Source organism: Notamacropus eugenii, chromosome 1 (genome assembly GCF_028372415.1).
Source record: "Notamacropus eugenii isolate mMacEug1 chromosome 1, mMacEug1.pri_v2, whole genome shotgun sequence".
NCBI lineage: Eukaryota > Metazoa > Chordata > Mammalia > Diprotodontia > Macropodidae > Notamacropus > Notamacropus eugenii.
In genome coordinates this window covers 302556338-302581903 of record NC_092872.1, presented here as the reverse complement: position 1 = coordinate 302581903, position 25566 = coordinate 302556338, and the positions used below count along the sequence as shown (strand labels likewise).

Genomic DNA, 25566 nt, shown 5'->3' with positions numbered 1-25566 from the left:
TAGGAAGGGAAGAGGGAAGAAAGGGGAGGGAAGCTAAAAGGGAGGGAAGAAGCAGTAAGGGTAAAGGGGAGTAAAAGGGAGGGGGCTAAAAGAAGGAAGGGAAGACTGAAGGAGGAGATGGTGAAAAGTGAAAACTATTGAGGAGGGGAAGGGAGACAGGAGAGCTAAAAGCACAAATGGTGGGCAAGAGGATGGAAGGAAATACAGAAATTGTAATCATGACTGAATGTGAATGGAATGAACTCTCCCATAAAACAGAGGATAGCAGAATGCATTAAAAGCCATAATCCAACAATATGTTGTTTACAAGAAACAGATTTGAAATGGGGGGGGGGGAAGAACACACAGGATAAAGGTCAAAGTTTGGAGTAGAATATATTGTGCTTCAGCTGATGTAAGAAAAGCAGGAGTAGCAATCCTAATCTCAGACAAAGCTAAAGCCAAAATAGATCTCATCAAAGGATGGAAATTATATCCTGCTAAAAGGCACCATAGACAATGAAGCAATATCATTACTAAACATGTATGCTCCAAGTGGTATAGCATCCAGATTCTTAGAGGAGAGGTTGGGGGAGTTGAAGGAAGAAATTGACAGCAAAACTATACTAGTGGGGGACCTCAGCCTCCCCCTCTCTGAACTTGATAAATCTAATTTCAAAATAAGTAAGAAAGAGGTTAAGGAGGTAAATAAAACTCTGGATAAGGTAGATATGATAAATGTCTGGAGAAAATTGAATGGGAATAGAAAAGAATATACCTTTTTCTCAGTGGTACATGGCACATTTACAAAAATTGATCATGTACTAGGACATAAAAACCTTACAATCCAGTGCAGAAAGACAGAGATAATCAATGCATCCTTCTCAGATCATAATTCAATAAAAATTATATGTAATAAAAGGCCAGGGAAAGATAAACCAAAAATCAATTGGAAACTAAATAATGTAATCCTAAAGAAGTTGTGGGTTAAAGAAGAAATCATAGAAACAATCAAAAACTTCATTCAAGAGAATGACAATAATGAGACAACCTACTAAATCTTATGGGATATTGCAAAAGCAGTTCTTAGGGGAAGTTTTATATCTTTGAATGCCTACATAAATAAAATAGAGAAAGAGATCAGTGGGCATGTAGCTGAAAAAGCTAGAAAAAAAATAGAAAATCCCCAAGTAAATACCAAATTAGAAAAACTGAAAACCAAAGGAGAGATTAATAAAATTGAAATTAAGAAAACTATTGAATTAATAAATAAAACCAATAGTTGGTTTTATGAAAAAACTAATAAAATTGATAAACTTTTGGTCAATTTGATTTAAAAAAAGAAAGAAGAAAATCAACTTACTAATATGAAAAAGGAAAGGGTGAGGAAGAAATTAAAACTATAATTAGAAATTACTTTGCCCAACTTTACAACCACAAATTCGATAATCTAAATGAGATGGATGAGTATTTTAAAAAATATACAAATTGCCCAGATTAACAGAAGAGGAAGTTGAATACTTAAACAACCCCATCTCAGAAAAAGAAATTGAACAAATCATCAATGAGCTCCCTAGGAAAAAATCTCTAGGGCCAGATGGATTTACAAGTGAATTCTATCAAATATTTAAAGAACAGTTAATTCCAATATTATATAGACTATTTTTGAAAACTGGGGAAGGAGTCCTCCCAAATTCTTTCTATGATACAAATATGATTTTGATACCTAAACCAGGAAGAGACAAAACATAGAAAGAAAATTATAGACCAATTTCTCTAATGAATATAGATGTAAAAATTTTAAATAAGATTTTAGCAAAACAAATACAGCATCTTATCATGAGAATAATACATTATGATCAGGTAGGATTCATACCAGGAATGCAAGGCTGGTTCCATATTAGGAAAACTATTAGCATTATTGATCATATCAACAACAAAACTAACAAAAACCACATGATTATCTCAATAGATGCAGAAGAAGTTTTTGACAAAATACAATGCCCATTCCTATTAAAAACACTGGAGAACATAGGAATAAAGGGAACTTTCCATAAAATAATAAGCAGTATCTACCTAAAACCTTCAGCAAGCATTATATGCAATGGAGATAAGCTAGATGCGTTTCCAATAAGATCAGGGGTGAAACAAGGATGTCCATTATCACCACTATTATTCAGTATGGTACTAGAAATGTTAGCTGTAGCAATTAGACAAGATAAAGAAATTGAAGGAATAAGAATAGGCAAAGAAGAAACTAAGTTATCAGTCTTTGCAGATGATATGATGATATACTTAGAGAATCCCAGAGATTCAAGTAAAAAAGTACTTGAAACAATAAACAACTTAGGTAAAGTTGCAGGTTACAAAATAAACCCGCAAAAATCTTCTGCATTCCTATATATTGGCAACAAAGCACAACAGCAAGAGATAGAAAGAGAAATCTCATTTAAAGCTAGGGTAGACAGTATAAAATACTTAGGAGTCTACCTGCCAAAACAAACCCAGGGACTATATGAACACAATTACAAGACACTTTTTGCACAAATAAAATCAGATCTAAGTAAGTGGAAAAACATTAGTTGCTCAGGGGTAGGCTGAGTTAATATAATAAAAATGACAATTCTACCTAAATTCATTTATTTATTCAGTGCCATACCAATTAAACTATCAGATAATTATTTTCTAGAGCTGGATAAAATAATATCAAAATTCATCTAGAAGAACGAAAAGTCCAGAATATCAAAGGGACTAATGAAAAGAAATGCTAGGGAAGGTGGCCTAGCTCTACCAGATTTCAAATTGTACTATAAAGCAGCAATTATCAAAACCACTTTGTACTGGCTAAGAAATAGAAGGGTAGAAAAGTGGAATAGACTTGGCTCTCAAGACACAGTAGGCAAGGAATATTGTAACCTCCTGATTGATAAACCCAAGGACTCCAGCTTCTGGGATAAGAACTCACTGTTCAACAAAAATTGCTGGGAAAACTGGATAACAGCATGGCAGAAACTAGGCATAGACCCATGCCTGACACAGTACGCAAGAATAAAGTCCAAATGGGTACATGATCTAAATATAAAGATTGATACTATGGACAAAATGGAGGAGCAAGGAATAGTGTATTTATCAGATTTATGGAGAAGGGGAGAATTTTTACTGAAGAAGAGATAGAATGCATTATGAAATGCAAGATGGATAACTTTGATTACATTAAACTGAAAAGTTTTTGCACAACCAAACCCAGTGCAACCAAAATTCAGAGGGATGTAGTAAATTGGGAAAGAATTTTTACAGCTAATCTAGGGGATAAAGACCTCATTTCTAGAATATATAGAGAACTCAGTCAAATGTATAACAATACAAGTCATTCCCCAATTGATAAATGGTCAAAGGATACGAATAGGCAATTTTCAGAGGAAGAAATTAAAGGTATCTATAATCATATGAAAAAATGCTCTAAATCACTTTTGATTAGAGAATGCAAATCAAAACAACTCTGAGGTACCACATCACACCTATAAGATTGGCAAACATGACAGAACAGGAAAATGATAAATGTTGGAGAAGACGTGGGAGAGCTGGATCACTAATTCATTGTTGGTGGAGCTGTGAGCTCATCCAACCATTCTGGAGAGCAATTTAGAACTGTGCCCAAAGGGATACAAAAATGTGCATACCCTTTGACCCAGCAAAACTAGGACTGAATCCCCAAGAGATCATAAAAATGGGAAAGGGTCCCACATGCACAAAAATATTTATAGCAGCACTCTTTGTAGTTGCCCAAAACTGGAAATCAAGGGGATGCTCATCAGTTGAGGAATGGCTGAATAAGTCATGGCATATGAATGTAATGGAGTACTATTGCGCCATAAGAAATGATGAACAAGAAGACTTCAGAGAGGCCTGGAAGGACTTTTATGATCTGATGCTGAGTGAAAGGAGAAGAACCAGGAGAAATTTGTGCACAGCAACAACCACAGTGTGCGAGAGTTTTTTCTGGTAGACTTGGAACTTCATAATAACGCAAGAACTTAAAAAAATAATAATAATAATTCCCAATGGTTTTCTAAGGCAAAACACCTTCCACACTCAGAGAAAGAACTATGGAATTCATTTGCAGAATGTAGCAGATCTTGTTTGTATATGTGTGTGTGTGTGTGTATGTATTATTTTTTGATTTGTTATATGATTTCTTCCATTTATTTTAGTTCATCTATACAGCATTACCATAGTGAAAATGTATTCAATAGGAAAGTATATGTAGATCATATATAGAACTGTATGGTGTCTTGGGGAGGGAGGGAGGTGGTGCGGGGTAGGTGGGGAGGTAAAAATATAAGCTTTTTGGCAGTGATTGGAGAATATTAAAAAAATAAATAAATTTTATAAAGTAAAAAAAAAAAAGATTAGAGCATTTCTCCATTGTGTAAACAGTTTGTTGCTGACTTGAGAGAAAAGTTGAGCCAACACATGGTTGGCAACAGTAAAACAGAAGCTTTCCTAGCTTTGGTGTATAGCACTACCTTTACTCATCTGGGCCAGAACTTTCAAACATCAGGATTGATTTGATGAAAATGATGAGTAAATTCAGAAGCTACTAAATGAAGAATGAGAAATCCATAGAGTTTACCAGCAAGACAACGTGTCCATCTCCAAGAAGATATCATTTAACTCCATCAAAAATAAAGTTCAAGCAAAGTTTAAGAAATGCAGGATTCTTGGCTCAGTAAGAAGGCAGATGAAATTCGGTTTTACGCTAATAGTAAAAATCCAATGATTCTCTGAAGGCTATTTATGAGCCAAACACTTATAGTGCATCACAACTATTCAGTGCTGATGGAGACTCACTGATAAGCGATAAGGATATGACTCTGGTGTACAGGCTGAACATTTCCATAGTGTTCATGACAGATTGTCATCAACCAATGCTGAAGCCATTGACCATTTACCTCAGGCTTAAGTCAATCCCTATCTAGCTGAACTTCCAACTGAAGAAGAAGTTTTGAAAGCCATTAAGCTCCTCTCTTGTGGCAAAGCTCCAATACTTGTACAGCTGTTTTGGGAAAAAAATTCACCAAAAAATCAGCTAATAAGATCATAGATTAGAATCTACCAAGTCCTACATTCTCGTTTTATAAATGAGGAAACTAAAACAAATAGCTTGTGTCTTACTCAGAGTCACATAGCTATTAAGTGTGTGATGTAAGATTTGAACTCAGACCTTATAGACTCCAAATTTATTACCCTATCAACACAAATATTGTTTGATTTTATTGATTTTATTTTTATGATGTTATTTTGTCCTTGACATAATGTCTCCAGACTCTCTTCTAAAAAAAATGTAGTCCTAATTTAATAAGTATTTAATATAAGAGAAAAATAATCTTCTCTATGTGTATCTCTAAATCAATAATCAAATTTTATTAAATATCTTCTGTGTGGTAGGCACTGTGCTAAATGTTGTAGTTGAACAATTGTTTGTAAATTAACACTGTAGATGAACAATGAGCTTGATCCAAAATTGAGGAGGATAAAGATAGAATGGATCACATTTAAGAAGCTATGCCTTATTCTGGGGCTGTATCCCAAAGAGATCATAAAAATGGGAAAAGGACTCACATGTACAAAAATATTTGTAGCTCCTCTTTTTGTAGTGGCCAAGAACTGGAAATTGAGGGAATGCCCATCAGTTGGGGAATGGTTGAACAAGTTGTGGCATATGAATATAATGGAATACTATTGTGTATAAGAAATGCCAAACAGGGGAATTCAGAAAAACCTAGAGAGATTTATATGAACTAATGCTGAGTGAAATGAACAGAACCAGGAGAACATTATACATAGTAACAACTACAGTATGTGAGGACTGTTTCTTATAGACTTAGCCCTTTCACAGCAATGCAAGGACCTAAAACATTCCCAAAGGACTCTTGATGCAAAATGCCATCCACATCCTGAGAAAGAACTATGGAATCAGAACGTAGAATGAAACAGACTATTTTCTCTTTTTTGTTTTGTTTTTCATGGTTTCTCCCATTCATTTTAATTCTATGCAACATGACTAGTGTGAAAATTCATTTAATAAGAATGTATATGTAGAACCCATATAAAATTGCATGCCATTTTGGGGAGGGAGGGGAAAAAATTTAAAACTTATGGAAGTGATTCTTGAAAACTGAAAACAATTTAATTTAAAAGAAAGAAGCTGTGCCTTAATTTTAATGATCCTAAATAGATTTCATCTATAAAAGTCCATATCTTTGATATATGTGTCCTCCTGGTGAGGCCTTGTGACTGGCTCATGGAACACTGTGATCTCTAGAAAGATTAAAATCAAAAATAATAGGGCAAAGGATACTCACATAGTGTGCATTAGTAGGTGTCAACATGCTTCCAACAATTATTTGCATGAGAGAATCATTGTAAAAGATTTTGTGGAGGACATGTGTGACTGAAAAAGGAAATGTGTGAAGAATTAGGGATAACTACATGCCAGCCCAAGTAGCAGAAGAAGAGAAAGGCCTTCAAGATTTTAGACAAATCCTTAATTAAAGATTTTGGAGACACAAACAAAAATTGCTCAAGATAAGAAGGCATGGTAAAGAAATTGTGAATCTACTAGAATACTCCCTAAAATGATCTTATAGTTCTTCCACTGTCTCAGCATATTCTGTTATATTTTTGCAGCTCAATTCTATCATTTAATAATCTAATTCTTGCTCCAAATATTGTTTCAATTGATAATCTGATGGCTGTGTCAGCTATGCCTTCATCAACAACATTAATAAAAAATGTTGAACATAATAGTCAAAGATAAATAGATCCCCATGGTACTCTATTAAAGGTTGACATCAAGGTTGATATTTCAAATTCACCTAAACTCATGTAGCGGTAATAAGTTTTAACTCATGCCTTCTGTTTAAACCTTTCTCAGAAACCTTCTAGTCTTGCCCATAAGGAAACTCCTTGATCTCCTTGAAGTTTGGTTTACTCATCTGAAAAGTGATAATAACAACATTCGTACTATGTACCTTAGATGGTTGTGAGGAAAATGCATTGCAAACTTTAGAGGTCTATATAAATGTGGGTATGCAGATTTGTGAATCATTTACAGTGTGTGATTTCATATATATGTGTGCATAAGTATATATATTCTCTTTTAAAATATTTTGTTGTATTGTTAACATATTTTGTCCTTTTTTATTTCTAGACTTCAGTATGAAGCTTCCCTTAAAGAATTGATAGAATCAGCTAAGATAAACCAAGTAGATCTTCTTAGAAAAATAAGACAGGTGAAAAGATCAACATCATGTTTCTTTGGGGAACTGGTTTAATTTTAAACATTTAATAGTGAAGGATATAAAAACTGTCCAAAATTCATGTGTATATTTGTGTTACCTTAAAATAAGGGTGACTTGAATTTTTGGTAACTAAAAAAAGTTGTGAGCAATCACAGTTTAGAAAAAAATCATCTTAATCTCCTGCAAAGCACATTAAATATGAAAGAGTATAAACTCTCTATATATGAGAATAAATTATATTTGAATGAGCTAGATTGATTTTGTTTTGTAAGCTTTGGAAACAAAAAGAAGAGAAATTTTCAACTTACCTCTAAATGGTTCTTTCCTTACTGCCATGAAAATCTATTATACAGTCAACTGATGTTATTGGAGAAAGGTAAGAAATACATACATTCTCTCCATCCCACCCCCACATTAGAAAAGGGGGAAAGTCTTAGGTTGTTTTAGATAGATAGATAGATAGATAGATAGATAGATAGATAGATAGATAGATAGATAGACAGACAGACAGATAGATAGACAGACATAGATATAGATATAATATAGATATACATTTATAGATATATATGTACATATATAACAGATATATCTGTTAAAAGAAATGTAATAGAGATACAGTAGAGGCAACATCCACCCCCATCCCCTATGGAACATGCTCGGAGTCACCATTGCAGGTTCCAAGCAGCCATATGGAAGCTTTGGAGAACCTGCTTCTGGCCATAGTAACATAGCACTAAGGGACTTGGGACTTGCACTTTGAGATGATGAAGAGTTTCTTCTTCTGATGACTCAATAGATAGACAACTTGACTTGCCCTGTTCCTCCATCTCTCTTTTCCATTCACTCAAGTCAGGTAGGAGGAAGTTTGGCTTACATTCAAGCCAGCCTTCATGCAGCAGTGTGCACATAGTTCCTAAAGCATATGCCCTGCTGAGACAAGCCTGAACTTAGGTTGCCTCATTTGTGAGTTGCTGTTCTTGTTGTTTTCCGATTTTAAGAGAATGGGTAACAAGATATAGACATGCTCAATATTGAAGGCTATCTCATAAGTTTGAGAGGTCCATAGGTTCTGGGTCCTATAAGAGAGTAACTAACTACAGCAATGACTGGAGATGGCAATAGAGGAAGCTTCTATATCAGAAAAAAAAGGGCTACTAAGTCCTTTGCCCAAGCATGGCAGTTTTAACAGCAAACATGTATTGAGAGTGGTGAAATATAAAATGCCTAATTAAGCAGGCTTGCAAAGATGCTTTTTGTGCTGATGAGGTTTAGGTATCAATGTCCCAAAATATTGTAAGAGTAGTCACAAATAAGTCACTGAATCCTGTAAAAACTTTGTTTTGGTCAAGTGTACTCTTGTTGGTGTCCTATGTTTAGTATTCCTTCTGTGTGTAGGAATAAGTGACCTACCCCATACCTGATTTGTATTGTATATTGAGCACTAATTTTTTACTTCTCCCTTTCTGGAGACACTCCAGGTATGAGCTATAAATAAAATTGTCTTTGAGATATTACAAAGAGGAATTCAATGAATCAAAGAGTATGAGAATAGGGAGCCTAAATACTCTTATTGAAGATTGGGTCCCCCATCACTTAACCTGTACTTAACTGTGTACAAGATAATACCAAACAAAGAATGTGCTCAGCTCCTTGCCCCACTCACTGTTGTCCCAGGTTAGAGAGACAATACCACTTAGGAAAAAAAGTCTGAGTCGGCAAACTCGGGATCAAGTCAGAACTATGAGATTTATTAGCTTCGTTAACCCTGAACAAGTCATTTGCCTTTCTATCTCAGGTTCTTGGTCTGTAAAACGAAGGTAATAATATTTATAATGTTTGGGTGCAAGGGTAGTTATGAGCAAGGACTTTGAAGAGGTAAAAAAAGTACCTAGATTTGAAGTCAGGATGCCCTTGGTTTGAATCCTACCTCCAATCCTTAATCACAGGCAAGTTGCTCTACCCTTCAGTGCTTCAATTCTCTCAACTCTACAACAAAGATAATGATAACTGGAATACCTCTCTCACAAAGTGGTTGTTAGTATCGAAAGAAATAATGACTTCCAAAGTTCTGTAACCTTAAAGTGACTGTTTGGGGATGTATAAACCAATGCTAGTACATCCGTGAAACAGCTGACCAATTCTTTGAAATCTTGTTTCATATTTGCCCTTTCTTCTGCTGCCGAAGGATTTTGGGGCTTTTAAGTCAGCCCTGCATTTCTTGCTCTTTAGATCGCATATGCTTATGTTAGCTGATTCACTGACATAGCAATAGTGGCCTAATTGCTAATTTGTGATAATTTTCCTAGAAGTGTCCTAAAAATCTCAAAGTGAATTTGGATTGAATGGAGTTAAGAGAGCTTCTTTCTTTTCTGGACCAATGTTTACACCATGGTCAAGCATTTATGAAGTGCTGCCTGTGTTTTGGGCACTGTGATAAGCACTGGAGACTGAGAGGAAGAGATTAAGCATTTATATAGCACCTATTTTTTAAGAGAGAAGAAGAAAAGAAGGAAGGAAGGAAGGAAGGAAGGAAGGAAGGAAGGAAGGAAGGAAGGAAGGAAGGAAGGATAGAGATAGATAGATAGATAGATAGATAGATAGATAGATAGATAGATAGATAGATAGATAAATATGCCCCCAAAAATCCTTGCTCTCAAGAAGCTAATGAGCTAGGGGGAGACATGATGTAAATAACTCTATACAAATAAAACGTATACGGAGTAACTTCAAAATATTCTTTGAGGGAAGGAACTAGTATTAAGGAGGATTAGGAAAGGCTTCTTGCAAAATGTGACATTTTATTTGAGGAAGTCAGGGAAGCCAGGAGACAGAGATGAAGAGATAGAATTCTAGATATAGAGGACTGTCAGTGAAAAATAGAGGGGGTTAGGATATGATATATCACATATAAGGAACAGTAAGAAAATTCGCAGTTGACATTTTGTGTTTCCCGTACTTAATACACTCTGTAAAACTGGCACTTTTCAGCTAAAAGCTTTAGATGCTAAATAAGTGTTTATTAAGTGGATGCTATGTGCCAGGCATTGTGTTAGGTGCTTAGGGTGGTTAGTACAATAAATGAATTTCTTCACATAACGAGCTTATATCCTAATGGAGAAGACAAGTACAAGTACAGATATAAAAATATAAGCAGCATCTATAGAAAGTTGATAAATATGTACGAAGCTGTTAAATATTTATTTATTGAAATAGATTAGGGGACATCACTAGCCGTTGGGGAGGGTAGGGAAATAAGGAAATGCTTCATGCAGAAGGTCACTGAGATATGATTTAAAGAAAGAGAGCATGAGTTGGGTGTAAAGAGTAGGTATATTCCAGACATACAAGATGGCCGATACAAAAACACAGAGAAAAGAGACTGAATGCCTTGTGTGAGATACAGAAAGTCAATTTGATTGGATAAAAGAATGTATGATAGGAAATGTGTCTAGTGTGGTAGGTGAGATGTATTGTGAAAAACTTTGAAAACAAAACAGAAGCTTATATTTTATTCTAGAGGCAACAGGAATATCTCTAGTTGATTGAATAGCAAAATAACATAGGAAGATCTGAACTTCAGGAGAATCAATTCTGAGGCAAAAATTGTGGAGGATAATCTGGAGTAGTGAAAAGTTTAAGGCATGGAGATTGTAAAGATCTAGGTGAGAAGTGATGAGAACAGTTCATATGACTGTGAGTAGGCAAAGAGGGATAGATTCAAGAAATGTGGAGATAGAAATGGTAATATTTGGCAGCTGATTGGATGTAGAGGTTGAGAGGAGTGAGGAGTTAAGGATAATGCTGAGATTATCAACCTAGGATATTGAAAGGATGGTGGTACTTCTAACAGAAATACTGAAGTCTGAAAGAAGAGAGGTTTTGGGTATGGGGGCAAGAATACTTCTTTCCACAGAAAGTTTTGGGCATGTTGAGTTTGAGATGGCTGAAGAACATAATACTTTCATCTGTCTTTCCTCCTATTCTTCCAGGGTCTTTCCCAATGACAATGAGGTCACAAAGGTAAACCAACACTTGCAGGTAGTTCATGTCTCAAACGACTTTCTCCAACATTCTTTGTAAAGTGGAAGATTCTCCTGAGAAACATTAGGGGATAGGGCATATGTTCAAACTGGTAAAAATTCAGCTGGAGAGATAAAAATGGTCATCTCCTTGTCTTCCTCTCCCATGGGAACCTAGTAATATCCACTGCACATGTTGGAGAACCTTTGGATGTCAAATAGATGATTTAAGTCAATCTGACTCTTGGCATGGTGCATTTGTCCACTATAGTTCCTTTATTTAGAGTCCCAAAAGTTTCTATGCAATGTATCTTCCCATTCTTCAGTACTATCACCATACAGTCATCTGGGTTGTTAGACTCTGTGATGATGCTGTTAACAAGAAATTTCTTCAGGTGGTCCCTGACTCCATCAATCACAGAAAAAGGAATTTTCTCAGATCTTTCATTGAATGGTTAGACATCAAGCTGGATCCTGTGGGTTTCTGCTCAGGCACATGCTACATCTCACTGGTGTAGTGAGAACATATTTGTCCTCTTGCCCAACTACTGCTTCTATGACTTCTTCCATTCTTCTGATACTGAGGAATCTCCAAATTCAAATTTCTCTCCATTTGCCTCCCCAATCCCCACCTCCTTCATGCAATTATTGTAGAAACACACATTGCCAAGGAAAAGACTTTCAAAAATGTAAATTAATATACAAATTAAATATAAAGGAAATATGAAGAAAAACACTATTTGTATTCAGAAAAGGAACTGACAAATAGAAGTATGTATGGAATAATTTTACATATGTATGCGTATTTGTGTCTAATGGTAGCCATCTCTAGGGTGGGGGAGAAAAAAAATTTACACCATAACTTTGTTGTATATTTGGAGGGAATACAGGTTGTACATGGAAGATTTGTAGTTTCATGTGAAATCATCTTTTTATTGTACTGTAATGGGAATGCTTGTTTTGTTCTGTGAATTGAAAGTAAGATACATTTTTTCAAAAAGAAAATAAATGATGATAAAAAGATGTAAATAAAAAACAAACCTAAAAGAAAAAAAATTAGGCATAAATGTTTTGCGTAACCTACATAGTGTGGGTGAAGAATGAAGCAGAAAAGGCAATTACTGAATTCCTCAGTCTCTTAGGAAAGAATAGTTCAGTCACTTCTCAAGATTTGATGAGATGGAAGTAGGTTGGTTATTGGGATCATTCACCTTGGAAAGAGAGAAAGAAAGAGAAAAAGAAAGAGAAAGAGAGAAAAAAGAAAAGAAGAAAGAAAGAAAAAGATATGGAGGAATGGAGAGAGGGAGGAAGGAAAATGGGAGAGAGGAAAAGGGAAGTAAGGAAAGAAAGAAGGAAATATGGAAGGATGGAAGGAAAAGAAAGAGGGAGAAAAGAAAATCTCTTACTCTGTTAATTTTGTTTCTCTACAGGCTAAGGAAAGATTTGCAAAGATAAAGGCACGAAATACTGATCTGAAAGGAAAAAACAAAATCCTTACTGACCAGCTTAAAACTGCTCTACAAGAAGAACAAGACTATCGTATAACAATGCTAACAACCCAAGAAGTGTATGTTTTCATCTATCATTTGCAGTCAGCTATTTCAGTATGCTGCCACCAAGTGGTCGGGTCATGCTTTTCCTGAGATTTGCATTGGTGGTTCTTCATTCAAACACATTCCAGTTTTCACCTATAAATTTTTCAATCATGCTATGAAATGTTAGATTTTTAGCCACACTTAACATGTCATGCCCCAAGTCTGTTGTCTTTACATTACTGAATATGATTTCTCCACCTTGGAGCAGGTCAACCAACTTTAGGACTAGCAACACTGTTTCATTTCTAAATTACACACAAGAAAAAAATCAGATTGATTTTGTCCCCCAAACAGATGCCCTCTGAAGTGAGAACTAGGTAATTCAAAGCACAGACTTCTTAGAATAACATGCAATAAGTTTAAGAAACTTATCACCATTTGAAATTGATCAAGAATAGCTCAGGTCAATGCACAGAAGGCAGTTCTTTCATGGATTACTAGAACAATGAGGGATGTTTTAGAGGACAACTTGATTGGCTTAAAATGAAATAGCATCCTCAGCTCTTCCAGACTCCTCTGAAGTAACAGTTGACATTTGTGAGGTGAAGAATAAGAAAATACACACATACATAAACACATGCATGCATGCATGTGTGTGCGCACACAAAATCAGGGGGAAAAACACTGTGTTTAACTATTTGCAATTTAATATTTTTAATTTTCCCATCTCCTTGATCTGAGTAAAAAGAAGTGGAAAAGTCCAATTTTATAAAGCTTATTCAATTCATTTAACAAGAACTTATATGTCATCCCAGAAATATAAAAGCAATGGAAATTTTTCCTTCATCTCTTGCTTTATTTATTTTTCTTTCTGTGATTTGGAGCATCAAAGGAATTTATTGAAAAGTCTATGTGGTATGACCCCCTCCCTTAATAAAATTAGAGTCTTGACCAAAGGAGCAAAAAAGAAAGATATTTATTCAGCTTTCTTGAGAAAGGGCACTCCTGCCTGTGCTCAAGATGGCGATGGCTGAGGAGAGTGATGGTATGCTCTGCCCAGCAGTTTTTTATAGACCCTGACCACAATATCCCCATCCTAACCCTCTTCCTCTTAGCCCATTGGCTGAGCCTTGAGGGTACAATCTATCCATGGAAAATCTACTCCAGCAACAAGGAATAAGTATACAAGAGCCATTTTTGGCAAAGGGAGGTAGGTAAGAGAGTTAGCAACTTCTGTCAAGGACTGTCACGTAAACATAGGGTAATGTCTGGGAAAGGAGATAAGGGAGTAAACAAAGGCAGTCTGGGAGTAAATAAAAGCAGTCTCTGTCAAGGACTATCTTGGAACACAAAAAGAATTTTAAGAAAAACAGAATCTCTATTGTTTGGTTTCTCAGGGCCCAATGAGACATTTGGGGCTGACACAAGGGGTCCCTCAGTGGTTTTCACTAAATATACTTGTTTCACTCAAGTCTACTCTAATACAAAAGAAACAATGAAGGGTCAGAAAGGCTTTCTGGTTTCCTGGGTCAGATATCATGAATTGTTGAACGCTTTATGCTTTTTGCTTTTGGTCTTATTTCTTAATTGATATTTTCTTCCTGTTGAGGAGGAATGTCTTTTTAAAACTTTAACTCACTAAAATGCAGGTTTATTTTTTTTCCTGGTTAGAGTTGACAAATTAGAAGAAACTATTAATGAGAAAAGAAACTTCCTAACCAAAAGATTAACGGACATCAAAGCCCTGGAAGAGGCGATAGAAAATCTCCGGATGCTCTCTCGGTATGTAACCTTTTAAACTTTATAAACCATGGTGATTTTCTTTACCTTGTTCATTTCTAAATGGATGATAGTTATAATAGTTGATTTTTAAATAGCTCATAATGTGTTCCAAGAACTATGTTAAGTGCTTTACAGTTATTATCTCATAACGTCCTCACAACAACCCAGAAAGATGGGTGCTGTTATCCTCCCTGCTTCACAGATGAGGCAGAAGTCAAATGACTTGCCTGGGATCACACAGCTAGTAATTTTCAGAGATTGGATTTGAACTCCAATCTTCTTGATGCCAAGTCCAGCACTTTATCAACTGGGCAACCTTTAACTGTAGATCTGTGTTAGGTCACAAAGAACTATAGGAAAGTAAGTTTTTCTTTTTAGCCACTTTTGCCCAGTTATAATTAATTTGTTCCATTTTTTGTTAGCATCAATATTTGCATGCCCATTAAATGCATACTCTATAGAAGGAGCACAAGGCTTCATGAACAGTGCACATTACAGTTTCATTACCAGGATGTTACCCTATGGTGTCATTCCTACCCCAATGTTTCTGTGGTTAAATTCCCTGTTCTCAGGGACAATAATACTTGCCAACAGGTGTCAGTTATGTTTCAACACCATGTGGCCTCCAAAATACAAGTCATGTGCTTTCTCTGATGTTTAAGATGATTGTGAAGTGTTGCAGTGCATAGTTAGATCTATACTCAGGAAAACTTGAATTCAAATCAGACCTAAGAAATTTTTATGCCTCCATCCTCCATCTGTAAAATGGGAAAAATAAAAGTACTTAGAGGGCAACTAGGCGGTACAGTAGATACAATGCCCTGGCTAAAGTCAGGAAAACTTATCTTGCTGAGTCCAAATATAGGCTTGGACACTTACCAGCTATGTCATCCTCTGCAATTCACTTAACCATGTTTTCCTCAGTTTTCTCATTTGTAAAATGAGCTGGAAAAGGAAATGACAAACCACTCTAGTACCTTTGCCAAGAACACTCCAAATAGGGTCATGAACCCCATTCATGACTGAAAAATAATAGTAACAAGTAGTACTTCTCTTCCAAAGTTATTTTGAGGATCAAATAAGATAATATTTGTAAAGTGCTTCACAGATTAAGTAAATGTTACTTGTTGTTATTATTGTTAGATAACAACTGCTATCTTTCCCCATCAGATTTATGATGATAGGCTTTCAAAAGTCACTTTCTTCATTGAATAACTGGAATTTAATTTTTACTTAAATGCCGAACTTAAAAAAATGATTTGATTCAATTTACAGAAAAATTATTTACCCATATTCTTCAGGAATATATCTGCTCTACAAAGTGAGGTACACTTATGCCAAGAAACCACTTTGAAACACTTCCAGGGCCCATTCTATGGACTCAAGTTCTTTTTTAGTACATTAATCACTTCCATTTGTTTTGCCAATTTCTTGCATCACAAATATCTGGGTCTATTCTACAGGATCATTGTCTTTGGAATGAAATTCATGATTCACAGACATGATCCTGGAGACTTCTCATTTTAAAGGGTGCAATTATCAATCCAAGGAAGCAAAATGACTAACTGTAAGACTATCATAATAATTCACACATGACCTAAGGTATACTTGGTCTAAGATGGTGGCAGGGGGAATAGGATTGATATAAGTGATATCTTGAAGAGTCAATTAATAGCACTAGAAGACTGACTAGACATAGGAAATCAGTCAGCAAGTATTTATTAAGCACCAACTGTGTAGTAGGCATTATGCTAAGGGTTGGAGATAGGATAAGGATAGACAAAGGGATTAGATCCCTGATTTTATTGATGTAGGAAATTCCCAGGTGAAGAAATGCAGTTGGCACCTTCTCTGAAACTTAAAGTGTTAGAGAGTTGGCTAAAGTACTGACAAATTGAGTGACTTACTGAAGATCACAGAGCCAGTATATGTCAGAAGCCAGATTTGCACTCAAATCTTCCTGAGTTCAAATTGGGCTCTCTATCAATATGCCATGCTGCCCATTATGGGGATGAGGATATGAAGACAAAAAATTAAATGGTCACTTTCTTAAAGGAGTTTACATTTTTCTATTCTATTATACATATATATATAATATATGCACATATTTACATATACATGTATATATATATATATACCTAAATATAGATATACATACACATACATATACACAAAATAAACACAAGATAAAATTTGTAGTGTTGGGGAATGAGGAGGGTATTATCCGATGGAAGGAGTAAGAAGGAATTCACATAGAGCATGTGGCATAGTTTTGAAAGAAACATAGGGATTCAAAAATGCAGAAGTGAAGTGGGAGTGCTTTCTAGGTATGAGAGAAAGTCAGTGAAAAGGTCTGAACATATAAAGAACAATGAGGCTTATTTGAGTGAACCATAGTTTGTGAGAAGAGAAAGTAATTTATAACAAGAATAGAATATTAAGTTGGGATCAGGTCGTGAAAACAAAACAAAAAAGTTTATATTCAATCACAGAAATAATGGGAAGCCATTAGAGTTTGATAACAAGAATGAACTGTACTTTAGGAAAATTATTTTGGCAGTTCGGTAGAGTATAGACTGGTAAAAGGAGAGAATAACTTGATTTTTCTTTCTCCTGAGATCTTGGTAATTTCAGTCCTTAGTTTCTTCTATTTCCCTATCACTCACTTTCTGACTCCTTCCCCTTTAATAGTGGATCCCATAAAAGTTGGGCATCAAAATTGTATCAACCCCTTTCACTGTCTGCAGTCCTTGACCTAAATGACTACTTACAGAAGAGAACTGGGCTCTGCTGGTTTCCATTCCCCTTTCCATTAAGCCTTATGCAAGTGCACACAAAGCTCAGCATAGTGCTCTATTTTTGATATGATCTGCTTCAGCTCCCATATCCATCTTCTCTTCCTCCCACTCAGACTCCAATCACAGGTCAGTCACTTTCTTTTCTTTTAAATTCCTCTTCTTGATTCCTACTTTGAGATTAGAATTTATTTTACTTACAGCTAATCTCTCCCTCAATTTGCCTTCCTCTCTATTAATCCCTTCCACTCTCCCTGTTTCCTCCTCTTTCCCTTTGGGAGGGTGGTGTTCTACACATACTTTCTTATTAAACACATTTTCACATTAGTCATGTTTCATAGAAGAATTAAAACTAATGGGGGAAACCATGAGAAAAACCAAACCAAACTTAAACATAATACAAGGAGAAATGGTTTGCTTCATTCTCTGTTCTGATTCCATAGTTCCTTCTGTGGACGTGGATGACATTTTGCCTCAAGAATCCCCTTTGGGAATGTTTTAGGTCCTTGCATTGCTGTGAGGGGCTTAGTCTACCAGAAACAATCCTCACACACTGTAGCTATTATTGTTCTCCTGGTTCCACTGATTTCACTCAGCATCAGATCATATAAGACTTTCCAGGTTTTTCTGAAGTCAACCTGTTCATCATTTCTTATAGCCCAGTAGTATTCCATTACATTCATATACCATAACTTGTTCAGCCATTCCCAATTGATGGGCATTCCCTCAATTTCCAGTTCTTTGCCACCACAAGAAGAGGTGCTACAAATATTTTTGTCCATGTGAGTCCTTTTCCCATTTTTATCATCTCTTTGGGATACAACCCTAGAATAAAGCATAGATTCTTTTTTTAGTTGTTACATCTTTATTTATTTTATTTGTTTTCAGTGTTCTACAATCACTTCCATATAGCTTAGAATTTTCCATTCCCTCCTCTTCTTCCCCCCTACCTCCCATTCCCTCCCTGAGATAGATAGCATACAGCTTTATATAGGTTCTACACATACATTCCTATTAAATACATTTTTACCTTAGTCCTGTTGCATAAAATAATTAAAATGAATAGAAGAAATCATAAAACAAACCAAAACATAATACAAAGAAAAATGACCTATTTCGTTCTGAGATCGAATTTCATAGTTCTTTCCCTGGATGTGGAAGGCATTTTGCTTTAAGAGACCATCGGGAATTATTTAAGTCCTTGTTTTTAAAGAAGTGCTAAGTCTACCAGACAAATTCCTGGCAAACACTGTGGTGGTTGCTATGTACAAAGTTCTCCTGGTTCTGCTCCTTTCACTCAGCATCAGTTCATATAAGTCTTTCCAGGTATCTCTGAAGTCTTCCTTTTCATCATTTCTTATAGCACAATAGTATTCCATTACATTCATATACCATAATTTATTCAGCCATTCCCCAATTGATGAGCATCCCCTTGATTTCCAGTTTTTGACCAACACAAAGAGTGTTGCTATAAATATTTTTGTATATGTGCGACCCTTTCCCATTTTTATGATCTCTTTGGGATACAGTCCTAGAAGTGGGTCAAAGGGTATGCACAAGTTTGTAGCCCTTCGAGCATAGCTCCAAATTGCTGTCCAGAATGGTTGGATCAGCTCACAGATCCACCAACAATGAATTAGTGTTTCAACTCTCCCACATCTTCTCCAACATTTATCGTCTTTCTGTTTTGTTACGTTAGCCAACCTGATAGGTGTGATGTGGTACCTCAGAGTTGTTTTGATTTGCATCTCTCTAATCAATAGTGATTTAGAGCATTTTTTCATGTGACTATACATAACTTTTAAATTCTTCCCCTGAAAACTGCCTGTTCATATCCTTTGACCATTTATCAATTGCAGAATGACTTGTATTCTTGTACATTTGATTCAGTTCTCTATATATTTTAGAAATGAGGCCTTTATCACAGACACTAGTTGCAAAAATACTTTCCCAGTTTTATGCTTCCCTCCTAATCTTGGTTGCATTGAGTTTGGTTGTGCAAAAACTTTTCAGTTTAATGTAATCAAAATTATCCATTTTGTACTTCATAATGCTTTCTATCACTTGTTTAGTCAAAAATTCTTCCCTTCTTCATAAATCTGATAAATACCACAAATTTGTTTATAGTATCAATCTTTATACCTAGATCATGTACCCATTTGAACTTTGTTCTTGAGTATGGTGTCAGGCATTGGTGTATGTCTACTTTCCACCACACTGCTATCCAGTTTTCACAGCAATTTTGTGAAACAGTGAGTTCTTATGCCAGAAGCTGAGGTCCTTGGATTTATCAAGCAGTAGATTGTTATATTCATTGCCTACTCTGTCTTGAGTACCTAAAATATTCCACTGGTCTACCCTTCTGTTTCTTGGCCAGTACCAAGTGGTTTTGATGATTGATGTTTTAAAATACAGTTTGAGATCTGGTAGAGCTAGGTCACCTTCCCCTAGCATTTCTTTTCATTTGCTGCCTTGATATTCTGAACTTTTTGTTCTTCCAGATGGATTTTGATACTATTTTTTCTAGCTCTAGAAAACAATTATCTGATAGTTTGATTGGTATGGAACTGAGTAAGTAAATTAATTTAGGTAGAATTGTCATTTTTATTATGTTAGCTCGGCCTACCCATCAGAAACTGGTGGTTTTCCACTTACTTAGATCTGATGTTATTTGTGCGAAAAGTGTTTTGTAATTGTGTTCATATAGTCCCTGGATTTGTTTTGGCAGGTAGACTCCCAAGTATTTTATAGTGCCTACCCTAGCTTTAAATGGGATTTCTCTTTCTATCTCTTGCTGTTGGGCTTTGTTAGTAATATACAGAAATGCAGAAGATTTGTGTGGGTTTGTTTTGTAACCTGCAACTTTGCAAGGCATAAATTCTTAAATGTGATCCATTCTATCTTTATCCCCCTCAATTCTGGAACAAGTTCATTGTTCATCTACAGTGTCAATTTACAAACAATATTTTTGATGTTACCATTTGATCTTGGTAATTTCCTTTTCTTCTTTTTTAATCAAATTGACCAAAGTTTTATCAATTTTATTTATTTTTTCCTAAAACCAACTCTTAGTTTTATTTATTAGTTCAATAGTTTTCTTAATTTTAATTTTATTAATCTCACCTTTGGTTTTCAGTATTTCTAATGTGGTATTTACTGGGGGATTTTCAATTTGTTCTTTTTCTAGTTTTTCCAGCTCCATGCCCAGTTCATTGATCTCCTCTTTCTCTATTTTATTCATACAGGCATTCAATGATATAAAACTTCCTCTAAGAACTGCTTTAGCAGTATCCCATAAGTTTTGGTAGGTTGTCTCATTATTGTCATTCTCTTGAATAAAGTTATTGATTGCTTCTATTATTTGTTGTTTAGCCCACTCATTCTTTAGGAGTAGATTATTTAAGTTTCCAATTAAATTTTGGTCTATCTTTCCATGGCCCTTTACTACATATAATTTTTTTTGCATTATTTTCTGAAAAGGATTCATTGTCTATCTCTGCCTTTCTGTGCTGGATTGTGAGGTTTTTATGCCCAAGTACATGGTCAATTTTTGTGTATGCACCATGTATTGCTGAGAAAAAGGTATATTCCTTTCTATTCCCCTTCAATTTTCTCTAGAGATCTATCATATTTACCTTACCCAAAGTTCTATTCACCTCAACTTCTTTTTTGTTTATTTTGAGGTTAGACTTATCAAGTTCAGAGAGGGAGAGGTTGAGGTCCTCCACTAATATAATTTTGCTGCCTTTTTCTTCCTGTAACTCCCTTAATTTCTCCTCTAAAAATTTATATGCCATACCACTTGGAGCATATATGTTTCATAATGATATTGCTTCATTATCTATGGTGCCTTTAAGCAGGATATAGTTTCCTTCCTTATCTCTTTTGATTAGATCTATTTCTACTTTTGCTTTGTCTTAGAGTAGGATTGCTACCTCTGCCTTTTTTACATCAGTGGAAGCATAGTATATTTTGCTCCAACCTTTTACCTTTACCTTGGGTTTATCCTCCTGTTTCAAATGTGTTTCTTGTAAACAACGTATTGTAGGATTATGGTTTTTAATTCGTTCTGCTATTCCCCTTCTGCTTTATGGGAGAGTTCATCCTATTCACATTCACAGTTATGATTACTGTCTGTGTCTTCTCTCCTTCCCATTTCCCCCGTTTATGCTTTTATTTCTCCCTTCCCCTCCACAGTAGAGTTTTGTTTTTGACCACCACCTCTCTCAGTCTTCCCTCCCTTCTATCAGGCCCCCTCCCTTTTAGTCCCCTTTTCCCTTACTACTTTTTCCCTCCCTTTTAACCTCCCCTCTCTTTTCTTTCCCCTTTCCCTTCCTACTCCCTATACGGCAAGTTAGATTTCTATACTTAACTGAGTATGTTGTTCTCTCCTTGAACCAAATCAGATGAGAATAAATCTCTAACAATGCTCATCTCCCTCCCCTTTTTCCCTCTACTATAATATCTTTTTGTGACTCTTCCTGTGATGTAATTTACATATTTCTGCCTCCTCCTTTTCTGTTATCCCATTACAATCCCTTCATACCCTTTAATCATGTTTTAATCATTATATCAGTCAATTTATACCCACTCCCTCTATCTATGTATATCCCTTTTAAATATCATAATAAATATGCAATTCTCAGGATTAACAAGTATCATCCTCTCATATAGTGATATAAACAGTTTGCTCATATTCAATAGCAAGTTTTCTCCCCCTGTTTATTTTTTTTATGCCTCTGTTGAGTCCTGTATTTGAAGATCAAATTTTCTATTAAACTCTGGTCTTTTCATCAGGAAGGTCTGGAAATTCCTTATTTTATTGAATGTCCATCTCCTTGCCTAAAATATTATGCTCAGTTTTGCTGGGTTATTGATCCTTGGTTGTAGTCCAAGCTCCTTTGCCTTACAGAATATCATATTACAGTCCCTCGGATCTTTTAATGTAGAAGATGCAAGGTCCTATGTGAGCCTGACTGTAGTTCCTTGATCTTTGAATTGTTTATTTATGGCTGCTTGCAGCATTTTCTCCTTAACTTGATAGTTCTGGAATTTGGCAACAATATTTCTGGGTGTTTTCAGTTTGGGATCTTGTCCAGGAGGTGATCAGGGGATTCTTTTGATGACTACTTTGCCCTCTGCATCTAGGACTTCAGGGCAGGTATCCTGGAAGACTTCTTGGAAGATATTGTCCAAGCTATTTTTTTCACCATGACTTTCTGGTAGACCAATAATTCTTAGATTTTCTCTCCTAGGTCTATTTTCAGGTTAGTTGTTTTTCCAATGAGATATTTTACATTTTCTTTTCTTTTTTTACTCTTTAGATTCTGTTTAACTGATGATTGATGTCTCATAGAGTCCTTAGCTTCTACTTGCCCAATTCTAATTTTTAATGTCATTTCCTTCAGTTAACTTTTACACATACTTTTCCATTTGTCCAGTTGTTCCTTTTCTTTTTAAGTATGCTCATTTTTTCTGGGAAAATTATTTTTTGTTATAAGCTTATACCTTTTGTCTTTTGGAATATTGTATTCTATGCTCTCCACTACTTATGATAGTGCTAATAAATTTGTGATGCCAACTATTGTTCTTTGGTACTTAAAATCTCACTGGCTATTTACTGCATTTTTAGCAAAAAATTCTGGATTTCAGCTCTGATGTCTTTGGGAATTTTCATTTTGGGGTTTGTTTTGGAAAGTGACTAGGGGATGCTTGTTTCATTTTGCCCTCCTGTTCAAAAAAAAATCTGGACAGTTTTCTAAGCAGGCTCCAGTCGGTATGGAGAGCAGGCCCAGCCCAGAAATTTTGTCTAAGAAACAGACCTCAGCAAATCCAGCAGAGGGGACCATACCTGCCCCACTCACCAACTGCAAAATTCAATATACTAAGATAATATAAACAATGAATGGCATGATTTAGTGAGAGCAAGAAATTCCCAGTCATTAACCCTGCTACTGAAGAAAACATTTGTGATGTAGAAGGAGATAAAAGAAGCAGATGTGGACAAGGTAGTGAAGGCAGTAAGGGAGGCTTTTCAGATTGGGTTCCCATGGAGGACAACGAATGCTTCAGAGAAGTCAGCTCCTGAACAGACTGATTGGATTGAAAGAGATCATCTACTCTTGGCAACAATAGAATTAATGGATGCTGGAAAAGTCTTCCCCACAGCCTACATCATGGATTTAGGCCCCTATGTGAATGTTTTACACTACTATGCAAGGTGGGCTGATAAGGTGCAGGGTTGTACAATCCCAATTGATGGAAAGTTTTTCTCATATACAAGGCATGAACCTATTGGTGTTTGTGGTCAAATCATTCCTAGGAATTTCCCTTTGATTATGCTTATGTGGCAAATTGCACCTGCCTTTTGCTGTGGAAACACCATAATTGTCAAACCAGCAGAACAGAGCCCACTAACTGCTCTTTATGCAGCATTGTTAATTAAAGAGGCAAGATTTCCATGAGGAGTAGTCAATATTGTGCCTGGTTATGGACTCACGGCAGGAGCAGTCATTTCTTCTCACATGGATGCAGATAAAGTAGCCTTCACAGGGTCCGCAGAGGTTGGCCTACTAATTAAGGAGACAGGTGGGAAGACCAACCTAAAAAGGGTTTCCCTGGAACTGGGAGGAAAGAGCCCTTGCATTGTATTTGCTGATGCTGACATGCATAATGTTGTGGAATTTGTGCACTTTGGATTAGTTTTCCACCAGGGCCAGTGCTGCACTGCTGCATTAAGGCTTTTTTGTGAAAAAGTCCATTTACAATGAGTTTGTTCGGAGGAGCATATAGCATGCCCAGAAATACACACTGGGGAATCCTCTGAACCCAGAAGTATACCAAGGCCCTCAGAATGATAAAAAGAGCAGTATACCAAAGTGCTTGACCTCACTGAGAGTGGGAAGAAGGAAGGAGCCACATTGGAATGTGGAGAAAGACCATGGGGAGACAAAGATTACTTCATTCAGCCCACAGTTTTCTCCAATGTTACTGATGAGATGTGCATTGCCAAAGAAGAGATTTTTGGACCAGTCGAACAAATCATGAAGTTTAAGACTATCGCTGAAGTAGTCAAGAGAACCAACAACACCCATTATGGTTTATCAGCGAGCATTTTTAGCAGAGATCTTGATAAGGTCTTGACAGTTTCTTCTACCCTTCAAGTCTGAGTGAATTGCTATAGTTTGGTTTCTCCTCAGACCCCTTTTGGTGGATTCAAGATGTCTGTAAATGGGAGAGAATTGGGAGAATATGGTCTCCATGAACATACCAAAGTCAAGACTGTCACAATCAAGATTTCTGAGAACTCCTAAGAATGCCACAGGAGATAGGGTTTCATATCTTCAAAGACTGAGCACCTCTAACCCTAAATCATGAAAGATATTACAGCTGTCATTTTCTCCTGACATTAATAGCATTAAAAATCATATTTAGAACATGCTGTATTCCCTCTTACTCTCATGTAAACATTGTCAATATGTTTACAAGAGAGTTAAGATCTCTCAAGCATTAGAATAGTCATGAGCTTTTTTCTTGGTAAATGATTCTTGAAGATACCTGCTAACTTACCGACTGGACATACTCTGTTCACTGACTCTAAGTGTTCTTTGCCTTTGGAAACAATGTGTCCAATAAATCAATAACTGTGTTGCTTTACTATAGTTTCAGTATCAGTTGAATTAAAACAATCTTACATAAAAAAAGAAATATGATTTCTGGGCTCTTTGTGTGTGCGTGTGTGTGTGTGTGTGTGTGTGTGTGTGTGTGCTGTCAGGTAGTCTAATAATTTCTAAATTATCTTTCTTTGATCTATTTTCTAATTTGTTTTTTTAATGAGATTATTGAAATTTTATTTTATTTGTTCCAATCTTTTGACTTTGTTTTCATACTTCCTGCTATTTCACGGAGTCACTATTTCTTTTTGGTTCATTCACATTGTCAGGTAATCTATTACTTAGGGAAAGTTTTGTACCTCTTGTACTTAAATATTCTAAGCCTTTCCCCCATAGCCCCAAAGCTCTGGTTTCTTTTCAAATTCTTTCCTCATGTACTTTCATTTCTTTTATAATATTACTTTTAACTATTAAAAAAAAGCTTCAATTGACCTTTTGTCCAAACTGTGTTCTTTCTTTGAGGCTTTGCTTATAAGTCT

At 35.8% G+C, this 25566-nt stretch overlaps 1 protein-coding gene and 1 pseudogene across 3 annotated transcripts in view; both read left to right on the top strand.

The window, feature by feature from the left end:
• The window catches only part of CCDC175 (coiled-coil domain containing 175), a 118737-nt gene that overhangs the window by 45515 nt on the left and 47656 nt on the right, over positions 1-25566 (top strand). For all 3 annotated transcript variants that reach the window (XM_072629348.1, XM_072629349.1, XM_072629347.1), the window contains exons 8-10: positions 7193-7274; positions 12733-12869; positions 14509-14619. In XM_072629348.1, the coding sequence (XP_072485449.1) occupies positions 7193-7274; positions 12733-12869; positions 14509-14619 (330 nt within the window). The remainder of the gene's footprint in view (positions 1-7192; positions 7275-12732; positions 12870-14508; positions 14620-25566) is intronic.
• LOC140529348 (aldehyde dehydrogenase 1A1 pseudogene) lies at positions 16177-24671 on the top strand (annotated as a pseudogene).